We start from the raw sequence: 23,899 nt of genomic DNA, 5'->3' as shown, positions 1-23,899 counted from the left end.
ATTCAAGATAAGGTCTAGAAGTAAGAAATTTATTATTTTTGTATTAAATTGAAGGTTTTATAAAGTATCGTTAGAATGATCCGATTAGGTCAGGTATGCAGCGTTTTGTTCGATGACTTGTTACAATTTTGAAGGTAATTTTATAATGCCAATCTCCTACAATTGTTTGCCGATCCAAACAGGGTTAGATAGCAGAAATAACAACCTTTAGCTGGTGAAAATCCGGGCCAATTCCGGTATCGTACCATAGAAACCATCAAGCTTCTCTTGAGGCTTACACCAGCAAAATCATTCGTCATAGACAGCAACAGGTAGGTAAACACTTGATGCTAGGTGGATACATAATAACCTCTCAACTAAGCTGTCGGAGCTTATGGCGTGTCACTATAGATGTGTGTGTTCAGACGTTATCCTGTTGGTACACAATTCCTCTGCTATTGGACAATGCTGAAGATTTCTGGCCGACCATTTGTAGATATATCTTAAAATTACTACTTGCGCATAGTTTTCTTCCGATGTCTTCATTGACGCTTGATTTATCTACTGCAAAGTGAAAGAATAGAATAGAAAAGAGTTGTTGTTGAGGCAATATAGACGTCCGAAATTCTTCTTGTCTCGTCATCATTTAAATTTATATACTCAATAAGATGGTACGCAATGGCTTCTTAGGAGCTGTTCTCAAAATTGAGCAACCTTGATATTTTAAATCCCATGTAATTCCTTCACTTCACGGTACAAAAATCGTGATCCAATGATTTAATTGAAATAAAACTTTGCACAAATTGTGCATTTAAAGTATCCCATCTAACGGCACAGAGATGCATAGTCTAAGAGTCAATGGACGGCAGACTGTATGTATATTATCAAAGGAGTTATTTTGCTAAACGATTCTTCCATACCTACCTTACATAAGATCGGGAGCTACTAACCCAGCGAAGGAAGCTATGAAGTCACTAAGGTAATACAGGTTCGAAAATTAGAAGAGATTCGAAAGTATTTTAACAAAGCTGCTTGGTCATATTTAAGAGTACAATGAACGCAACGGCCAAAATTACAGACCATTTTGTGTGTTACTATGAAGACGTTTTGAAAAAAAAAAATTTTTCAAAGTATTTTAACAAATCTAATTTACATATGTTATATATTATTCTTAATAATATATTATATTACCTACGGTGTACGTATGTATATGTTACTACTGCAATTAATGTACATAACTCCCAAACCACTTAAACTAAATCAACCAAACGTGCTCAGAATATATATCGAAATCGTAAAAATGGTTGAAATCGGATTAGAACCCCTCCCACTCTCCGGTTATGCTGAAAACTACTAAAAGTGCGATAACTCAATAAATGAAAGTGACAGACACACTATATTTTAAAGTCAAGATGATATAGAAAAGCTTAATAGGAGCCGGTATCAAAATTGAATAATGACCGTGGCTATTTATTAAAACACCCATATCTCGGGACCTGCTCCACCAATTGCAACCGGTTCATAACATTACCCTGACACTCCTCTGTTACACTGTGAAAATGGGTAAAAGGGAACTATTAATGAAAATGAAGGAGTATTTTTCTCATTGTGAATAAAAGTGAGCGTTGTGGTAGGAAACATTTGTGTGTGTGTTGGTAGGAAACATTTGTAGTGAACGAGCCTTAATATTTTTTTCTGTTTGGTTGGCATGACATATGTCAAACATATTCAATAACCTTACAGTCATTAAAAAAAACAACATATTTTTTAATTGTGTTGAAAATGTCAAATTTCGTACCGGAAAGTGATGATTTGCGGAAAGCATTAATTTTTTGTTTCTATTTGAAGAAAAGGTTTGCAGAGTCGCATTGAATGCTTGTCGAGGCATATGGTGATCATGCTCTATCAGAAGCAACATGCAAAAGATGGTTTCAACGGTTCAGAGATAATGATTTTGATGTGAGAAATGAAGAACGAGGACGACTACCAAAAAAGGTTTGAAGACGCCGAACTGTGTTGCACAACAAAAAATTTCAGACCGTTTGAAAGCTTTGGGAAAGATCCAAAAGTATAGAAAATTGGTGCCACATAAATTGAATAAAAGACAAATGGAAAAGCGAAAAATCACCTATGAAATTTTCCTTCAAAGACACAAAAGAAAATCAGTTTTGCATCGAATTGTCACTGGCGATGAAAAATAGACTTATTTTAAGAATCCTAAACGGAGAAAATAATGGGTTAATCCGAGACAACCATCAACATCGACTGCAAAAACGGATCAATTCGGTAAGAAGGCAATGCTCTGTGTTTGGTGGGATCAAAAGGGTGTGGTATATCACGAGCTTCTAAATCCTGCTGAAACTGTTAATACTAATTACTATATCATTTTCACAAAAATTGGATAAAATCGGATGAAAACTTGCCCTAGCCCCCATATTGCTAATATCAGGATTTTCAATCCGATTGACTTTACTCCATATATATTGGTGATGGTGTGTGAGGTAATGAAACTCAGAGAGCATCTTTTTCTTTTAATAATATGTGGTAATCCAAAAATAGATAAAATCGGTTTGATACTACCGATATCTCCCATATGTCTAATATAAGATAAAACAAAAAAACAAATCAATTTAAAAATACAAACTATAAATTGAATACCTTTAAACAGTTTTATTTTTTCAATATAGTATATGTCCTTTTTACTAACAAGATTTATTTAAAAACAAGAAAAAACGTTAGCTTCGGTTGCGCCGAAGCTATAATACCCTTCACAAAAACAAAGGCCACTTACAAGAACTTGATTTCGAACGTTCAATTTGTATGGCAGCTATATGATATACTGATCTGATCTGACCAATTTTTGTGGAGAATAATTTGTTGCCTTAAGCAATAACTCGTGCCTAATTTCGTGAAGATACCTCGTCAAATAAAAAAATGTTCCATGCAAGCACTTTACTTCGATCGTTCAGTTAATATGGCAGCTATATGCTATAGTCATCCGATCCATACAATTTCTTCGGAGATTAGATTAAAGCTTTGAATAATAATACATGCCAAATTTCGTGAAGATACCTCGTCAAATGAAAGAGTTTTCCATACAAGCACTTCATTCCGATTGTTCAGTTTGTATGGCAGCTATATGCTATAGTCATCCGATCTGAATAATTTCTTCGGAGATTACATTGTTGCTTTAACTAATAATCCGTGCCAAATTTCGTGAAGATACACTCGTCAAATGAAAGAGTTTCCCATACAAACACTTGATTCCGATTGTTCAGTTTGTATGACAGCTATATGCTATAGTGGTCCGATATCGGCCGTTCCGACAAATGAGCAGCTTCTTAGGGAGAAAAAGAAGTGTTCAAAATTTCAGATCGATATCTCAAAAACTGAGGGACTAGTTCGCGTATATACAGACGGACAGACGGACGGACGGACAGACAGACGGACATGGCTAAATCAACTCAGCTCGTCACGGTGATCATTTATATATATACTTTATATGGTCTCCGACGTGTCCTCCTGGGGGTTACAAACTTCGTGACAAAATTAATATACCCTGTTCAGGGTATAAAAAGAAGGATTTCAGCCCACGCCTCCTTGATCACTGGCCAAAGTTGTGTTCTAATTGATGGATTTGCTGTTGCTACAACTCGTTTAATATCTCCCCATATATTTTCGATTGTTGGTCGTATGTTTTGGGTCGTTATCCTGCTCAAACGTTCTCTTTATAGGCATTTTTCAGCTGGCAAATGGTAACATAACATCCTTCAGTACGTTTACATACTCTTTTAGGACCAAGATGTTATAGATCAAATGTATAGGAACGACACCATGGTACGAAGAGTATGCCCATAACATAATGGTCAGACCACTATGTTTAAAAGTTTTGGTAGTGTACCTGGAATGATAAATTATGTTTCGTAGTGAACGGAGATTCTTTCTGGACTTGGTTCCTTGAAAAAAAAAGCATTAAGCTATCGATCTGAAATTTTGCACCTGTCCTTTTCTCACAAAGAAGCTGCTCATTTGTCGGAACGACCGATATCGGACCACTATAGCATATAGCTGTCATACAAACTGAACAATCGGAATCAAGTGTTTGTATGGAAAACTCTTTCATTTGTCGAGGAATCTTCACGAAATTATTTAAGGCAACAAATTATTCTCCACAGAAATTGGTCAGATCAGATCAGTATATCATATAGCTGCCATACAAATTGAACGTTCGGAATCAAAATCATGTAAGGGGCCTTTGTATTTGTGAAGGGTATTATAGCTTCGGTGCAACCGAAGTTAACGTTCCGGGGACTCTTTATCTTCAAATTGTTTTCAAGTAGTCCCCTATGATTTGTAAGAGAAGTAACTGACAACATTAAATTCACCATTTTTGAGGATGCTTAGGGCTTGTTTTGTACATATCGTATAATCAATATGTCCTCCAATATTGGTTTTTTTCCCACGATTCTTCGCTTGTTTGTTATTTTATTTTTTAGAAAAACAAAACGGAAAAGCAAAAGTAACGGAATTTTTTCGTTTTCATAATTCTTACAATATAACAACGATTTTTGACTTTTCAAGTCCGTATATGTTCTTGATGCACTACTATTTTCATGAACACAATGTATAAGTCAACATGTACGATATCTTAGCAAAATTAACTGAGCGTATAAAATTGGATACACTATAGGTTAAGAGGGGTTTCTTTATTGTGAGATCGAAAAACCAGATTTTTTTTATTGCATATTTTTGCATACATTTCGCAAGAATATACCATAAAAATTTGCGACGCGGCCTGAAAAAAACCTCGGTTTTTTCAAAACCGCGTTTTTTAGTTGATAAGGTTCTCGAGTCCTACAGGGCGCAAAAATTGAGCAATCACCATGAAGTCTTTTACACTTGTTCATCAGAAGTTTGTGCAAAAATATTTAAAATTGTTTATTTAAAAAAATAATTAGTAACAAAAAAAAATGGAGCCAAAAATTTTCAAATGCTCATAATGGATGCATATTTCATGTTTTCTCCTTCGTTCTAGTACTACGGTTCGCCGCCGACCTACAGCTATTGTTTGGTACCCCCTATTTTGTAAAGCTACAATAAACTTTTTCCGACAAATGTGCGAAAATTTTGCCATTCATTCAGAATTCAAGAAAAAACGCAGGTTTTCGGGCTAGCAAGGTAGAAACCCCCTTAATGCAGAAAATGTGTGAAATTGGTCGAATTACCCCGATTCCCATATTCTACATATAATGATTTTCGTTATTCTAACAAACCATATGCCGATTATGTGGGTCAGTGTATGAGTCAATGGCAAAGGTAGTGCCCAGGCGTTTTTCTGGGAGTAAGGAGTTGGTCTAAACCTCATATCACTAAAACAATGAATTTCGATCCTTTGGTTAGCGTTTACCACATTAACTCAACATTTTAATATTAGCCTCTTTGGTTCAGTTTATGTCATATATATCTCATTTGAGCATGATTGTAATATAATTTTTGCTGACGGTAAGTAAAATGAAGTTATGAAACTAGGTGTTTTGCCAGCACCCAAAAGTGTATTCCCAGCTTTTAACTTTGCAAGTTGCGAGAGTATAAAATGTTCGGTTACACCCGAAATTAGATTTTCTTTACTTTTTTTATTTTACAATCTATAAAATTGTGCCAAAAACATTTGGTAATATTTCCATTTTACAAATGGTCAAAAATATCCTGGACAAAGAACAGGTGCGACCTGAACAAGTGAGACCAACAGATATCTGCAAAGAGTTGGAAAATATTGAATTTAAGGAAGCTTTAATAATTTTATAATACATTGGACTAGCTGCGGACTTATTCCGTTCCTTGGCACTAATTTAATACATCTCAACTTTTGCCTTTGTTATTCTTACAAAATGAATGATAAATTAGTTATAATATATCGTAATAGTAATGCTTGATAATATGATTTACTTAAATAATCGGTTGTTTCATATTTGGATGCTTACTGGAACCTGAATCATGAAGGGTTAATTGACACCACAAAAATTCAAGAGCAACTCGGCGAATCATTGACAAAAAGCTTGATTGGTTTTCACGATTTCACGGGATGTGATTTAACACGGCATTTTTAAAAAAAGGAAAAATTAGACCCTTACTGCGTTGAAGAAAAATGTTGTTAGAAGAAATCCGGATATGTCAGATGGATTTTAAAATTGTGTTATATGGAAAGTACGCGTTGTTGTAGTATGTCTGACACTTTCATTTATTAAGTTATCTAATTTTTAGTAGTTTTCAGCATAACCGTTATATGGGGAGTGGGCGGGGTACCAAAATATATTTGTTCTGAGCGAGTTTGGTTGATTTAGCTTAAGTGGTTTGAGATTTATGTACAATACATTAAACCTATTAATTGCAGTAGTAACATATACTTACAACGTAAGTAATATATGTATTACCGTCTTCCGGGCTGTTGCAACCAGAGAAAACGTTTGCCGTTCGAAGAATAAGCTATTAAGAGTATTAAAAGCAATATATATATAAATCAGATATGTTAAAATACTTTTTATTTTCAAAACGTCTACCACGAGGCTATAACTCACAATCTGCCATTCATTGCACTTTTTAATATGATCAAACTGCAGCTTTGTTAAAATACTTTCGAAACTTCGTACATGTATTACCTTAGTGACGTTATAGCTACCTTCGCTGGGCTTAGTGACTCCCGATATCATATAAGATAGGTATAGGAGAATCTCTTAGCAAAATATCACCTTGGGTAAAATACATACAGTCTGCCCTGCCGTCCACTGGCTCTCAGACTAACACGATTATTAGAAAGAGGTGGTCTTTGAGTTTCATTAAGATACTCTAACATGTGGGATATATTATATTTATTATTAAATTTTAAATAATATTTATACAAGTTATTATAGTTTACACCTGTATTTGTTACTGCCCGTCTCCCAGCTTACTGCTGTGGTGTATTGATTACTTTAGCTATGTAACAAGAACACATTAAGTTTTTCATTAGCCATTCGCAGTTTGCCATGTATAAATTATATCCCGGTGTCTTCAATCCGCAAATACTACCTCTGTTCTATTGATGACGAGCTAAACAATATTGTATTAACTCTGGTGAGGGACTAAAATTGATAGACATCGTCATCGAGTGAGAACTATTTCATTCTGGTTTTATTTCAGTATTTTCATTGCTTATATATTATTTTTAGAATATACCTAAATGTGCGTGTATATGTTATGTGTATTACATTGTATGCATAGATAATACTAGGTATGTTTGTTTATCTGTAAGTTCTTAAACTAGGTAAATACGTTTTGCATTGTTAAGTGATGAATGCATGTGTATTGCATGCATATGGTTCCCTTGTGTTTGTTTATGTTATATCTTTTTTATTGTCTCGGCATTGTCGAGATAAACATGTTTATGCTGCGGAGCACCGACTAGGTGAAGAACACTCATCTTGCTCAGTGTTTTTCAACGTCACTCGAGGACTCCATTTTATTTTCCTCGACTTCACACTCAGTTTCCGATGCCAAGTGGTTTACTTCATCGGCGTCCGACTTGTAGGTCATGACCTTCACATTTGTAAACCCATAGTTTATCTCCCCGCCACTTTTCGTCAGCGGTTTTTTGTATTCTTTATTTAACAATAGCAGAATCTGCATGGCAAACCTCCCCAACCTGGGGTATTGCGGCCTTGTACAGCTGGACTCATCGTTCGTCATCACACGCTATCATCTTTATTTGGTCCTGGTACCATCCGGCATCTGTGCATGACGTGGGCGAACCTGGCTTGCTTAATAGCACATTAGACCACATTAGTCAACGCAGCACGTCGCTTCTGGGTTTTCAAATGCCCAGATTACGAAATTATTTATGAAAGTATTGAATGTGCTCTTGTTTTAAAATTTTTTTGCATTTTTATCAATTATTTTGATTTATTATTTTTATTTTGTTTTAGCGTTTTTTTTCATATTTAAGTTTAGGGTGTGCCATTTTATAGAAATTTACATAGTAAGAACCATTTTATAATTTATTTTTAAACTTATTCAGGGCTGTGGTAATGTATATCTTTGAAAACTAAACTAAATGGGTACACACAAAAATATATTTTAAAGAAAACCCACATCACATAACACATAAAATATATAACAAACGAAGACACACACACGCACATTTATTGAGTTGTACAATTAAAAACAACCCATTGTCGTGTGACAACACATACAAACATACACACATACACAAGCATTTATTTAAATTTTTAAAATAGTATATACATGATGAAAATACTAAAATAAAGTTAAAACAAGTGAATATTACACTCGTTTGCACTCACCGTTATAAATGCGTTTGGTGCAAGCACAAAACATGAAAATGGATTCGAAATTTAATGTAGGTTATCCGGCGGTATCCGCTATGTTTATTAAAACAAATGTAAAAAAATATAGATCACAAAACCCCAATGAAAATCTGGAAACTCGGACGAAAAGTTACTACGGTTGGCGTACGTCTGAACGGCTCGAGTTGCGAACGAAAAAAAATTGGCCTCTGGTCCTGTGTTAGTCCCTTTAGAGTGTTGGGTTGTGTAGAGTTGTGGTGTGATGTGTATGTGTGAGTGGTCTGAGTGGTGTGATGTCTGCAGGGGTGTGTGTTAGAATAGAATAGAATTGATTAATTTGGAGGTATGCACCGCGACCTATGGTCTATTGTGCCCTCCTCTAAGGCATATCGTATCATCTAGGCCCAGCATGTTGATAAATTCCAAAATTCTGCTGGGTGCTAGTGAGGCGATACAATCCCTGTGTGGAAACATGGATCCCAGGGCCTTGATTCTGCGTCTGTAGACTGCTGTGCAGTTCATCAGCAGATGTTCAGGGGTTTCCGGCTCTATGTCGCAGAACCGGCAGTTTGCAGAAGAGGCTATACCTATGTTGAAGAGGTGCTTCTTGAGCCTGCAGTGGACGGTGTAGAACGCACCAAGTAGCCGGAATTTGTTCCTCGGGAGATTAATTATCGCTTTAAATCGTTGGAGGTCGTAACCCCCCATTAGCAACCTGGCATGGTGCATGCCCTGAAGTTGTTGCCAATGTGTCTCCCTGCCTGCTCTTTCCTCACTACGGAGGAGCTCTTTAATGATATGTGGACCAACCGCTATGAATGGTTCCGGTCCTACCATTTTTGAAGAGGATGCAGAGCGGGCCAACTCGTCAGCCAGTTCGTTCCCGGCTATACCCCTATGGCCAGGCACCCATATAAGGTGCACTCGGTTGTGCTCTGATAGGCTGTTCAGCCGTTCTATACACTCCAGCACTAGAAGTGATCTGACCTCATAGGCAGAGATCGCTTTTAGTGCCGCCTGACTATCGCTGAGTATAGCGATACTTTTATTGCGATAGTTGCGTTGGAGGTTTATCTCTACACACCGACTTATAGCATAGACCTCGGCTTGGAAAATGCTCGGGAAACTTCCCATGGGAATGGAGAGTTTGGTGCTTGGCCCAGCGACCCCTGAACCAATCCCCTCCGCCGTTTTCGACCCGTCGGTGTACCACTTGATAGTACTTTCCCTTAGCAGCAGGTCCAGTGATGAATCATTCTATTCAGACTTGCTGCCAAGGGTAACTTTGAACTTCTTAGTGAAGTTTACTACTTTGGTAATGCTGTCCCTCGGGAGAAGGGCCAGTGGTATTTCCTCACTTAGCGCCTTCATCTGCTGGGATGAGATTACCTTCCCTTTGCCAACTCCCTCTGTCATTTGGAGTAGAGTCCGTTTGGCTGTCTGTTTGATTACCAGGTGTAGCGGTGAAAGTTCTAGCATGATTTCCAGTGCTGCGGTCGGACACGTTCGCATTGCTCCCGACGCCCAGATGTAGGCCAGTTTTTGCAGCTTCGACAGTTTGAGTACTACCGAAGTCTGCGATGCTTTAGAACCCCAAGATACCGCTCCATACGTGATAATCGGTCTCACGATCATGGTGTACATCCACCTGATAGTACGGGGGGAGCACCCCCATATCCCTGACAGCGGATTCATTGCTAGTTAGATCCATCCATCTGCGCACTGGTGCTGCCACACTCGTTTTCTCCAGTGCTCTTGACACGCTTTCATGAGACGATGAGACGTATTGTCAAAGGCACCTTCGATGACAAGGAAGGCGCCCCCATTTAACGAATTCCGGATCTCCGAGGTTAGCTGGTACAGAGCAGTGTTTGTTGATCTGCCTGCTCTGTAAGCATGTTGCTTCGCATGAGGCGGTGAAGCCTTCAGCACCTTCGATCGTATTTCGTGGTCTATGATCTTTTCCATACTCTTAAGCAGGAAGGAAGTAAGACTGATTGGCCTGAATGATTTCGCCAATGAGTAGTCTTTCCTTCCTACTTTGGGTATGAAGATCACCTTTGCAGTGCGCCATGGTTCTGGGATATATGCCAGCGCTAGGCTATCCCTCATCAGCCGAACAAGGTGGGGCAGTAGCACCTGCTCCCCCTGTTGCAGAAATGCTGGAAGGATACCATCCGCACCCGGGGACTTATATTTTTCAAAGGAGGCCAAAGCCCACTTGATGGAGTCTGCAGTGAAGAGCTGTTTTGCGACTATTCAGCCCAATCGTGATGGCCTTCGTTCGACCATAGGTTGGTTCTGGTCTTCTTGAATCGTCTCCGGGAAATGCGCAAGTAGAAGAGCCGTGGCTCTTTCTTCTGCGCTGGACGTATAGGTTCCAACAGATATTTTAATCGCCAGTACTGTGTGCGTCTTACCTCTAGCCAGAGTCTTATGTAGCCTTGCTGCCTCTGGGGTTGAGGAGACGCTTTCACAGAACTTCCTGAAGCTCTACTGGTGCGCTTAGCCTTATTGAATAGCTTCCGTACCGTTTTTCTTAGTACTGAGAGCTTACTAGACCACCAGGAGCAGTTACGACTCTTGGTGGTTGTCTTTAGGAGACAGCTGCTGTGATATGCCTCTGTAATGGATTGGTTTAGAGCAGACAGTCTGCTTTCCAATCCAGAAGCCGTTGCACTCCTATCCAGCTGCTCGCTACTACTAACATTTGTTACAAGCGAGTCCCTAAAAGCGGCCCAGTCCGTGTTCCTAGGGATACGCTTGGGAGGGAGTTGTTTGACCTCCATCCCCAGTGCGAATCTTATGATACGGTAATCCGACATGGAGGGTTCCGATGACACCCTCCATTGTGAGATCAGCCCTGCCACAGAGTCGTTACTGAGAGTGATGTCAAGCACCTCCCTTCTAACACTAGTTACAAAGGTGGGATCGCACCCAACGTTTGCAATACTTAAATTCTTACTAGCTATAAACTCAATAAGAGACTCGCTGACACGACGAAGTCCGCTCCTTCGTCGTTCCTTGCTTACACAGCGACCAGGTCCTGTGTTAGGAACTCTGAAATACAAAAGAAATCAATACTGTTCCTAAGTACTATGCAGGTTCTAGGTCTCCCACTAGAGAGCCCCAGATTCTCTTATTCGACTCCATTTGGAGGCCCCTGACCTCTCTTTTATTGACACATGGCTCCTGGATCAGTAGTATGCCCAGTCCATCCATTGTGAACCTGCTCGCGATAACCGCCGAGGCCGACCTCCATGAGGAACTGGTCCTCATTCTCACCGTCCTCCCCGATGCCCCCCGCTAGGTACGTGAGCGCCTCCAAAAGCTCCTGAGTGGAGGGTAGCGCCCCCACCACCGAGCTGAACCTATAGTTTAGGCGGAAGCTCACCCTCCGGATGAATTTGGGGCGGAGTGGTGATCACCAGTCGCCTGTGCGATGTTGCCTCTCTGCCGCTTGGTGTTGGGCGGCTCCTGTGAGGGAGCTGCCTTTTCGCTTCCTAATGGCCGCAGTATTGACACCCTTCTGCTTTCCTGAAGCAGGGGAGGCTTTGTCTCCTCTCACCCTGTTTCGCGCTAGCTTTTCGGCTTCCTCCGGAGTTCTTCCTTCCTGGAGGTGCCTCAGGTACCACTTCAGGCTGGCACTGCTCATGCCTTTTCTTCTGGGATCGTCCTGTCTTCCTGGACACCCCGTTGGTGGCAGGGATGGTAGTCTGCCTCCCCTCTTCCTTCTGCGTTTGCGAGCCCCGGTGGACGCCCGTTGCGACACCTCTGTGTCCGAGCAGTCGCTCCTGCTAGACAGAGTCTCCGTAGGGTTCGCTTTTTCCGTCGCGGCCGCAGTAGAAGTCGCCTGCTGAGCGCCACTGCACGAGGGCATGTCATCATCATCATCCCCTGCATGCTTCTCGAACAGCGCTCGCTCCTCTGGCGAAAGGGCGTCCAGGAAGCTGAACTTACCATTGGCCCCTGATTCGCCCTTACCAAAACCGCTGCTTTTGTTGTTGTCCTTGTCCAAGTTCGTTTGCTGTTGTTGTTTCCGAGTTCCGTTAGTTGTTGTTGTGGTTTTTGTTGTTTTGTTGTTCATCTTGTTCGTACGAGGGGAACAAAAAGTTCCCCTTTTGTTAAGGGGAACAAAAAGTCCGCCGCGCCAGAGCCCCTTGACGCGGTAAGGCCACCGTTACTTCCCAATGCGGCCCCGTGTTGGGAAGGCTCCGTTAGACTACAGCCGAATTTACCTTTTGGGTGCAAGCACCACTCACACCAGTTGGGAGATGCCGTGAATGCCTTATGACTTAAGCCCCTGCACCACGTGTATGGAAAGGGGAGACGTAACTCATCTAGCCATCCCGGCCCTCTAGGCGAATTCTAGCCTAGCAATCGCTGTAGTTGCTGCTGCGTGGCAACAACGCTGCTGAGGCCAGTGAAGCGGCGGTATGATGACCTGGGCCGCGTTGATGTCTCCTGTCGCCTCGGTCTGGATGGAGGTGGAGCTGCTGGTCTTCGGAGGCAATATGGATAGCTGCTCCGCTAAGATCTGCTCGCGGCTTGGGGCGAGTTGTCGCCCGACGGCCCGCTTTGGGATGCGATGCAGCATGGTGTGGTGCGGTCTATTGCATTGGCATCGTTGGCAAAGCGTAACGGACGTACACTCCGTAGTCGTGTGTGCCGTAGCCAAACAATTGATGCAGTGCTCATGGGCTTGGGCAACCTGCTGACGTTGCATGGGCTGCATGCCTCGGAAAATGCTGCAGTATTGCAGCCGGCGTGTGCGTCGACACAATGGACATCGGCTGCGTTGAGGTACCGTTGCTGGTGCTGATGAAGGTGGTAGTGGTCGCGGGCCACTACGGGGAACAGTTGCAGGAACGATTGCCGCTGCGGTTCGTGGTGCTGGAGTTGCCCCAGGGCGCGGCACATTGATGGCGGACCTCACAGCTGGCGTTGGTGTTGCTGCTATATCTACATCCATATTTATCTGTATGAAAAAGTTAAAATGGTTATACATTTGTGGCATGTAAATTTATGGCGAATGTGCCACTGTATGTGGCAGGAATGGATCGTCAACTTGATCGATCATTGCGGTTAGAACGGTTAGCATTTACCACGGTTTTGTCATTTGCGGGTTTATCGGTTTGGTGTATGATTAATTCATTTGCGTTGCGGTAATATCGACGGATTGTTCGTTATTTGCGGTTTCGTCATTAGATGCGGTTGGCAGAAAACATAATTTCACGAGCGGTCTTGTTAGCTTTGAGTACGGAGATCAACTACTCGTATTTGACCGTCGGAACCGTAATATAGTTTTTCTATGCGGCCAAGCCGCCATTCTGTGGGGGTAGACAATCATCGTGTATGATGACACAGTCTCCAAGCTTTGGTGCCTTTTCTGGAGTTTTCCATCGGTACCTTTTATGAAGGTCCTTGATGTATTCTTCCTTCCATCGGCGGCTGAAATCATGATGGAAAATTTTGATTCTGTCCCATCGATTCAATAAGGATAGCGACCCCACGCCTGGCTTAGGTATGGCCAAAATGGGTGGAGTTACTGCTCAGGAGTCGAAGGGGTCTTGCGAGAGTGTTGTGAGTGGCCGTGAATTGAGAACGGCTTCAATTCGGATTATTAAGGTAGTGAATTCTTCATAATTGAATTTATAATTTCCAGCTACTTTTTTGAAGTGGGATTTGAAGCTTTTTACAGCTGATTCCCTTAAACCACCCATATGAGGAGCGCTTGGGGGGATAAACTGCCAATTAATGCCTTGGGGAGCATACTTCTGAACAATTTCAGGTGATACTTGTTTAATAAAATCCACAAACTGGTTTTCAGTGGCTCTTCGGGCTCCAATGAAGGTTTTGCTATCGCTGTTATCGCTCATTAGTTTTGAGGGGAAGCCGCGTCGTCCGACGAAGCGAGCAAATGCCTCGAGAAAAGCCTCCTTAGTCAGATTCGTACATAGCTCGAAGTACACTGCTTTTGTCGTAAAACATACAAAGACAGCCACATAGCTTTTCATTATGGTGTAATGGGGCAGATTTTGTTTGAGTTTTGGACTACTTTTTCGCCCATCCCCGTGATTTGAAAATTGGCTAGTTTTGTTGGTAGTTGTAGCCTATTTTGTGCCCTAGACGCTATAAATGATCGTTGTGATCCTTGGTCTATTAAGGCCTTAAGTTTAAACAGTTCTCCTCGGTGTTCGATGGAGACAACTGCTATGGGTAGTAGTACCATACTTTGTAGGTTTGAGTTTTTAATGCCTTTGAGCAGCATGGTGCTTCTTGGCAATTTTCGGAATTTCGCACATCGGGATTTGCTGTTGCAACTAAATCCGTGGCTCTTTTCATATTTGCGCTGTTTGGGGGTGAGCTGGAAAAATTGTTATAATGAAGCATAGAATGTGACAAGCAGTTTGTACAAAGTCTTTTTGATTTTACAAAATTGTTTCGGTCGATAATATTCAATTTTTTGAATCGCTCGCAAGATTTGAGCTTATGCCCCCCTGTACATAGTTTGCATCATGTTTGTTTGTACTGTTCGGATGTGAACGATTGATTTTTAAAAGAGTTTCTATTTAAATTGTTGTTACTACTGGTTTGGGGTCTATTGCAGCTTCTATTGAGGTCGTTTTGAACGTTTTTAGTTCTAACTAGTTTTTTTGTCTACCCTTTCTGCTATTTCATATTGGGTAGTTAGAAATTCTTTCATTTGTTGCCGTGTTGGGCATTTTTTTCGAGATGAGAGCGATTGCTCCCACAAAAGTAACGATTTTTCTGGAATTGCTGCGCGGCAGATGCGGGCACCTTAAGATGGATGCCTGAACTTGCCTCGACTTTGTATTTGTGGCAGCTCTAATTGGTCAGAAATCATTGCTTTTGTTTCTTCCAACTGGTCTAAGCAGTTTTTGTATTTATTATCAAGATTTTCCTTTTTGATTTCAAAAACCGATTCAGGCTGGTGTTGAATCAGTGAAGATGAAAATCGAATTTAGAATTTAGCAACGAATTTAGAGTATGAAATATCTTTACCCCTCTTTTGCTTTGTAGCACCTTGCTTTGAGCGTGTAGCTTCTGCAGGTGTACATGGACTTTTTTCGTCAGAAATCATTTTTGGAACTTTTAGCAACTGAGTTGTGTTAGAATCTTTTGAGTCTGAGCTCATTTAAAAGATGTGTTGAACTAAATAAAAAGTTTCTCAGTGTAAACTGATGAAATTTCACAAATATTATAGTACGTATGTAGTTGTATGTGTTTGAGAGAAGACTCTTTGACGTAAATAAGAGTTTCGAATAAAATTAAAAAAAAAAAAACAGGACCGTTTTAATTTCTCGTATACTCGTATGTTTACCCGAGAACTCTTTTAATTTAATTTGTGTTTTAGCGCTTTATATTAAAAAAATTTTATGTTTTTTATTTTAATTATTTAATTGATTATTAATAAACGCAAAGTTTTTTATTTTTAATTTTATTTGTATGTATTATGTGTCCGTAATTCCTATAGAGTATACCTATAAGCGGATCAGCTGATATATATGTACTTGTCGTTATGCGCAATTGAGAGCTCGTCGTAGAGATCAATGCACTTTGTACATATGTATGCATGTATTATATTATGCTTTAATATGTTTTGCGCAATTCTGCTTGTTTTTGTTGGGCAAAGAACAAGGGGTATTGCGGATATATGCAAATGTGGACTTAGAATATAATATATATATATATATATGCAATCCTACTTGTTTTTGTTTACCAAAGAACAAGGAGTATTGCTGAATTTGTATGTATGTATAAATGCGCGTGTATATATGTACGCAGTGCGAAAAGGAGAATAATTGACCGCAGGTATTCTCGTAAAATTTACTTGTATGTATATATTTTCTAAACTGAAAGGAATATTGAAAAAATTTAAAGGCTATATTATAGAGTAAAGAATTTCATATATATAATGTACTTCATTTATTTAAAAAGTATTTTATTTTCAAATATATGTATATAATATTAAAATTACTGCAAAATTTCAGGTCACAGCTTATTTGATACAGATATTTTTCCATCACGAGGCGCCAGATTGTCGCACCGCATAACTGTATTTTATTTTGAAATGCATATTGGCGTCGTTTATAATTAGTTTTAAATATTTATTGGTGTGTTATAATAAACCATAGAGATAGCAAGTGCGTTTATATAAAAATGGGTCATCGTACAACAATAGAGCAGCGTGAACTGGTCATAAAATCTTTTAAAAATTGTAAATCGGATTGGAAAATTGGTGAAATTGTGAACCTTAGTGCCTTCACTGTACAGCACATCATTGAGCGATATTTACATGGAAATCGAGTGCAAAATAAAGGCAGATGTGCGCCAAACTAAATTTTTAGAAGAGCGCTAAATTGTTCGAGCGCTGAAACTATCTGCCGCGTACTCCGCGAACATGATTTTAATGGCCGAGTTGCTCGTAAGAAACCATTTATTAGTAAAAAAAAGCCAAATATGTCGACTAAAGTTCGCTCATGAACATATTTGTAAGACCCATGATTTTTGAACACGGTTATATTTTCAGACGAGTCAAAATTCAATATTTTTGGGTCCGACGGCATGTCTTACGTTTGGCGAAAAAAGATTAGAGAGCTAAATAAGCTGAACTTGAGAGCTACAGTGAAACATGGCGGTGGAAGTGTGATGGTTTGGGGTTGTATTTCCGCAGCCGGTGTTGGAAATTTGGAGTTTATTGAAGGGACAATGGACAAAAATATGTACCTTAATATCCTGAGAAGTAATTTGCTTCAAAGTGCCGAGAATCTTGGTATAAAGAAAAAGTCTGCTTTTATCAAGATAACGACCCAAAACACAAAGCAGCAGTCGTTCAATCGTGGCTCATATGGAATTGGCTCCATTTGATGACACCCCCGGCACAGTCACCTGATATGAATGTTATTGAAAATTTGTGGGCTTTATTAGACAAAACATTCAAAGCCACAAATTTCGAACAGAGAGGAATTGAAAAAGACGCTACTAGAGGAATGGCAGAAAATTACCCTAAAAACCACACAAAAGTTGGTCCAATCAATGCCAACCAGGATCCAGGTTAAGGCGAAATGCTTTCACACAAAATATTAAGAATTTAAGATTGAAAGTGATTTGTTTATGTTATTTTAGAATGAATTGAACTGTATCAAATAAGCTGTGACCTGAAATTTAGCAGTAATTTTAATTTTATTATATATACATATATTTAAAAATAAAATATTTTTTAAATAAATGAAGTACATTATATATTTATATGAAATTCTTTACTCTATAATATATCGTTTAAATTTTTTCAAGATTCCTTTCAATTTAGAAAATATTGCGATTCGAAATTTATATCGGCTGCTGTATCAAATAAGCTGTGACCCAGTGTATTTGGGCGGAATATGTACGGAGTGCGAAAAGGAGAATAACTTACCAAAGGTATTCTCGTAAAATTTATGTATATATGTATCTATAGCAACTATTAGTAATATATGTATATTTGTATGATTTCATACCTATATTAATACTGCAAACGGAGGTTTTCTCCTAATATAGTATGTATATATTTATATATGTTAAATATAATATGTATATGTATTATATGTATCATAAATTGGATTGGCTGTATGTATGTTTACATTTATTTTGTAAATTTTCGCTCTTTTTTTTCTTTGCTTTTGATTTGCCTTTGCTTATTTTACGCAATCCATCTTATACTTGATAAAGTATAAGGGGTAGTGCTGGAAATAGGTGTAAGTAAATACTTGAATTATTTTGTTGTAGAGATATTTTTGTGTGTTTGAACACAACGGTAAACAATTAGGCAACCAAGAGTTCGTTATATAATATATTTGGATATATATTTTTTACCAAACTGTTTTATCTTTTAGCGGTATTTCAGTTTTTACCGGAAAATAAACCGAAATATTGAAACAGTTTAGTAACCGTTCTTTTTATACCCTGAACAGGGTATATTAAGTTTGCCACGAAGTTTGTAATACCCAGAAGGAAACGTCGGAGACCCTATAAAATATATACATAAATGATCAGCATGATGAGCTGAGTTGATTTAGCCATGTCCGTCTGTCTGTCTGTCCGTCTATCCGTCTGTCTGTATATATACAAACTAGTCCCTCAGTTTTTATGCTATCGATCTGAAATTTTGCACCTGTCCTTTTCTAACAAAGAAGCAGCTCATTTGTCGGAACGGCCGATATCGGACCACTATAGCATATAGCTGCCATACAAACTGAACATTCGGAATCAAGTGTTTGTACGGAAAACTCTTTCATTTGACGAGGTATCTTCATGAAATTTGGCGTGTAGTATTATTTGAAGCACCAATGTAATTTCCGAAGAAATTATTCAGATCGGATGACTATAGCATATAGCTGCCATACAAACTGAACAATCGGAATCAAGTGCTTGTATAGGAAACTCTTTCATTTGACGAGGTATCTTCACGAAATTTGGCATTAATTATTATTTGAGGCAACAATGTAATCTCCGAAGAAATTATTCAGATCAAATGACTATAGCATATAGTTGCCATACAAACTGAACAATCGGAATCAAGTGCTTGTATGGGAAACTCTTTCATTTGACGAGGTATCTTCACGAAATTTGGCATGTCGTATTATTTAAGGCATTAATCTAATCTCCGAAGAAATTGTATAGATCGGATGACTATAGCATATAGCTGCCATATTAACTGAACGATCGGAGTAAAGTGCTTGCAAAATTAGGCACGAGTTATTGCTTAAGGCAACAAATTATTCTCCACAGAAATTGGTCAGATCATATATCATATAGCTGCCATACAAATTGAACGTTCGGAATCAAGTTCTTGTAAGGGGCCTTTGTATTTGTGAAGGGTATTGCGCAACCGAAGTTAACGTTTTTTCTTGTTTGTTATTGCTTTTATTAAGACGGATTTATGTAATAAATAAACCGCAAAAGCATAACTTTTTTTTATATTAATTTTTACATACATATATTAGAAAATATACAATACTAAGAGGAATCGATACGACTCACTTTGGTGTCCGCCAAGGGGTTTTGGGGAAAATATAATATATGTGCTTGTGCGTGCGCCTTTCGTTCTGTTGCCCAGTCCTTTGTTGCCTAGCTGCGGTGGATAACTTTGGTGAGTTGGTGTGGTTGTTGTTGTTTGCTGTTGAGGTTTTTGTTTTAATTCGCGCCCGTTCTGTATGGTTATGTATGTAATTTGTTGAAATTCTTGCCCGTACGTAATTAGGGATTATTTCGCGCACGTTATTGGTTTTTTCTTGCTTCTTTTATGTATATATGTTTGTGTCACTCCATACTTCACTCACTTTCTTCTATTATTTTTTTTTTGTTTTGCGTTGAAAATAACTCTTTTTTTATGTTTTGTTTTCTATGTGTATATGTATATCACATCACTGCACAGCACTTTTCAGTCACTTGCATATATATGTATTTATATATATATTTTTTTTTTTTGTATATATGTGTTATTTCACTGCACTGCACAGCACTTATATCTTTGTTTCTTTGTTTTTTTTTTCGTTTGTTTGTCCATATTAAATGTTAGACACTTCACAGCACTTTTCATTTTTCCTTTTATAGGTTTTTTTTTTTTCACTCCATAGTGCCGCTCACTATAGCTCGAAGGACCATGAATATTACACTCGTTTGCACTCACCGTTTTAAATGCGTTTGGTGCAAGCACAAAAAATGAAAATAGATTTTAAATCTAATGTAGGTTATCCGGCGGTATCCGCTATGTTAATTAAAAGAAATGTAAAAAAAATATAGATCACAAAATCCCAATGAATATCTGGATACTCGGGCGAAAAGTTACTACGGTCGGCGTACGTCTGAACGGCTCAGGGCCTCTGGTCCTGTGTTAGTCCCTTTTGAGTGTTGGGTTGTGTAAAGTTGTGGTGTGATGTGATGTGTATGTGTGCGTGGTCTGAGTGGTGTGATGTCTGCGTGGTGTGTGTTAGTGGGTGGAGTCTTCTTGTGGATTGTGTTAATGTGGTGTGTTGGTGCTCAGTGGCGTGTATGGAGGGGGGAGGCGTAACTCATCTAGCCAACAAGAAAAAACGTTAACTTCAGTTGCACCGAAGCTGTAATAGCCTGCACAAATACAAAGGCTCCTTTCAAGAACTTGATTCCGATCGTTCAATTTGTATGCCACCTATATGATATAGTGATTTGATCTGAACAATGCCTACGGAAAATACATTGTTGCCTTAAACATTAACTCATGCCTATATTCGTGAAGATACCTCGTCAAATGAAAGATTTTTCTATACAACCTCTTGATTCCGATCGTTCAGTTTATATGGCAGCTATACAAGCATATTCTATAATCATCCGATCTATACAATTTCTTCGGAGATTGGTTTATTTCCTTAAATAATACTCCATGCCAAATTTCGTGAAGATACCTCGTTAAATGAAAGAGTTTTCCATACAAGCTATATGCCATAGTGGTCCGATATCGGTCGTTCCGACAAATGAGCAGCTTCTTAGTGAGAAAAGGACAGGAGCAAAATTTCAGATCGATAGCTTGAAAACTGAGGGACTAGTTTGAACATATACAGACGGACGGACGGATCATTTATGTATATATTTTGTAGGGTCTCCGACGTTTCCTTCTTAGTGTTACAAACTTCGTGGCAAACTTAATATACCCTGTTCAGGGTATAATGAAATAGTTCTCACTCAATGACGTGTGTATCAATTTTAGTCCCCCACCAGAGGTAAGACAATATTGTTTAGCTCGTTCATCAAAGGGAACCGAACAAGTGATGTTTGTTTGTGTCTTTTGCCTGCATTACTATTCAAACTTACCACTTACATTGCTATTAATGATTATAAACATTTTTAATGCAATAGGTCATTCGTTGCTGCGGTGATATCAAGTGCACTTGTCCAGTAGTCTAGTATATAATAATTTCTTAATGTGTAAAAATGGCTCCCCTGAATTTGGGGTTTCTTCATACTTTCTGAACGCCATCCGAATCAAAAGTAATGAATTTTAATTCGTCACTTCATACCACGTTATCTCAAAACGAGTTAGGTTTATCAACGTATTTTTTGCTAATGAAAGCGTCTTTTCTCGATTCCCCAGAGAAGTTAAAGGTTTTTTGCTGTTCGTGCATTGCATCGATTTTTGTGGATCACATTTTGAATCGTTTGTGGATGCACGCCCTGAGCTGCGTAATACTTCCTGACCGGAACGTGGTTTTCATATGTTTGAATTATTATATGCACACTCGTTGGCGATTTGTTAATAATTCAGCTAATAGCACGTGCTCATTCCCCTTTAAAAATAAGTCTAAGATAATTTTCAGAGTTTCAAATATAATTTCACGACCACGACCCATTTTGACTTTACCCTTTCACGTTGGACATAAAATTGAAATTCTACTCCAACTTGACCTGGAAGAAGTAAAGGGCGTTACTAAGTCAAATATTAAATCTTAATTGTATCATTAACACTGTATGAAAAAGTTTTGCAATTACGGTTTGCTTTAGTTGGATTTTCAGACCATGAATGTTTAAGGAAATTGTGTACGTAAAATTTGTTCGCTCACTGTATATACAATTACTACTATTAAAGAAGGATTTTTTTTATTTTTATTTAGAAAAACTGATAAGCACACCAATTGTAATACATCTTTTGATGATATCGCAATAGAGGAAGATACTATAGGACACACACAAATGAAAGTTGAAGCTTCTGAATGTCGTAAAGTACGGAATGAAACGAGTCCAAGTATGAATATCTTTCAGTATCGTATTCCTATTACCTCCAATTGCAATGTAAAAGAGCGAAAATCTATTTCATTAAATTCGCCAGTTCTAAGCACAGGAGGTAATTCTACAATGATGTATGTAACAAAACTTGAGAGCCGGAATGCAATTTTGAAACTTCCATTTGTGTCCGCAACATCAGATAACCTTGTAATTGAGAATGAAAATTTTAAGAACGTTGAATACATATGTGAAGACAATCCAATAACTATATCTGATGTATCTGTTCATTATTTAACACAACGGAAGTCATCTATTATTAATGGACTTGAAGATGACATTAGAAATGGATACTTAACAGACTCAAACAAAACAGACGTTTTTAATAAACAATTCATAAACTTAGAGCGGGAAAATTCTCCTCTATTTATTCCCGAAATTGACGATATTGAAAAAACACGTTTAAGCCTCGTTGAAACGTTCGCTTCTGAAAATGCTGGAGATGACGAAGAGAATGAACGCTCCGATATCCAATCAATTGAAGAATTGGTGGTAGAGCATAACTGTGTCACTAATCGACATATTCCTGTAGAAACATGTTCTCTATTACTAAAAGAAAAGGATACTCCAGTAAATACAGTTCGGAATAAAAATAACATAATAACTTGTCGTCGATGCAAACATAGCCAGGAATCGTTTTCTTCTGGAAGTATGTCAATCACTAGTGAGTCATTTGCATTGCCACCACTGTCTCTGTCACCTTCCCTTGGATTGGACAATTTAATGAGACTCCGTAATCTTCCAAAATTGAGGAATGTCCATGATTATTGGCGGAGAAGGTCGTTGGAAAGAAATGGTTCAAATTTATCGGGCTTAAGCTTTGACTCAGATTATGAAAAAACTTCGTCTTCTTTTAATGAAATCCTAAATAAAGATAATTACGAATTTAAAAAGTAAGGATGTATGACAAAATATTATCTTTAATATGTTTAAATGTATACATTTTCAGAATAGAGAAACAGCTCAGTGAACTACAGTTGGAAGCAATAAGAACTGACATTTCTTTTAAGAATCTGAATAAGATGATCAGGTAAAAATTAATTTTTTAAAATTTATATAGCGTACATGAAACATAAACTATTTTCTAAATATATCAACATGCTGTTGTTAATGTTTACAGCGAATTATTCCCGAATTGGCTGTTTAACTATCAAACGAGAGCAAGGAAGATAATTACATTTTTTCATAAAAAAATTGTTTCTTTTTCTATCGAAATGATTTACTCCGACGATGCAAAGCTTGGAAACAATATTTCAATACAAGATGTTTGTTTACGTACCGGTCGAGTGTCATCAAGTAAGTCTATCTTCTATATGCTAATTAATATTTACGGAAATAAATATGCGATATACAGATCTATTCAATATCGATAAAATTTTTATATTCTTGCAATATGTTGCAACCGAGTATTATAGTTTTGTTCACCTAATGGTTTTTTTGTAACATTTTAAATGAATGGAGATCGATATAGAGTTATATCGGGTGTTCCAATAGGGATAATTATTCAATACTAATATCTAAATAATCGTTCTTCAATTGCAATTTTTTTAAGAAAATCAGCTTGCTTTCATTCCAGCGGTAAATAAACAAAACTGTCGATTCTGGTTGGAAGAAAATTCACAAATTATTCATGAACAATCATTACATTCACCTAAATTGACAGTTTGGTGTGGTTTTTGGTCTGGCGGAATTATCGATCCGTAGTTCTTTCGAAATGAAGCTGGTGACACTGTTACTGTTAATGGAGAGCGGTATAAATCGATGAT

At 38.3% G+C, this 23,899-nt stretch overlaps 1 protein-coding gene and 1 long non-coding RNA gene across 4 annotated transcripts in view; one reads left to right on the top strand and one right to left on the bottom strand.

Moving 5' to 3' along the window:
- Positions 1-23,899, top strand: part of Spc105R (Spc105-related) — a 108,331-nt gene that overhangs the window by 62,925 nt on the left and 21,507 nt on the right. For both annotated transcript variants that reach the window (XM_036368429.2, XM_036368430.2), the window contains 3 exons: positions 21,965-23,026; positions 23,083-23,163; positions 23,254-23,429. In XM_036368429.2, coding sequence (XP_036224322.2) covers positions 21,965-23,026; positions 23,083-23,163; positions 23,254-23,429 — 1,319 coding nt within the window. The remainder of the gene's footprint in view (positions 1-21,964; positions 23,027-23,082; positions 23,164-23,253; positions 23,430-23,899) is intronic.
- Positions 2-8,931, bottom strand: LOC118681893 (uncharacterized). Of its 2 annotated transcripts, XR_011398027.1 has the most exons (3): positions 6,895-8,295; positions 6,636-6,822; positions 2-5,732 (listed from the first exon to the last, which is right to left on the bottom strand). It is a non-coding gene; the product is annotated as an uncharacterized lncRNA (long non-coding RNA). The 2 variants fall into 2 exon arrangements; XR_011398026.1 differs by having other exon boundaries at positions 2-6,822; positions 6,895-8,931.

This window comes from Bactrocera oleae, chromosome 2, assembly GCF_042242935.1.
Source record: "Bactrocera oleae isolate idBacOlea1 chromosome 2, idBacOlea1, whole genome shotgun sequence".
Lineage (NCBI taxonomy): Eukaryota > Metazoa > Arthropoda > Insecta > Diptera > Tephritidae > Bactrocera > Bactrocera oleae.
The sequence above is the reverse complement of the archived record's forward strand: the minus strand, read 5'-3'. Positions and strand labels throughout refer to the sequence as shown.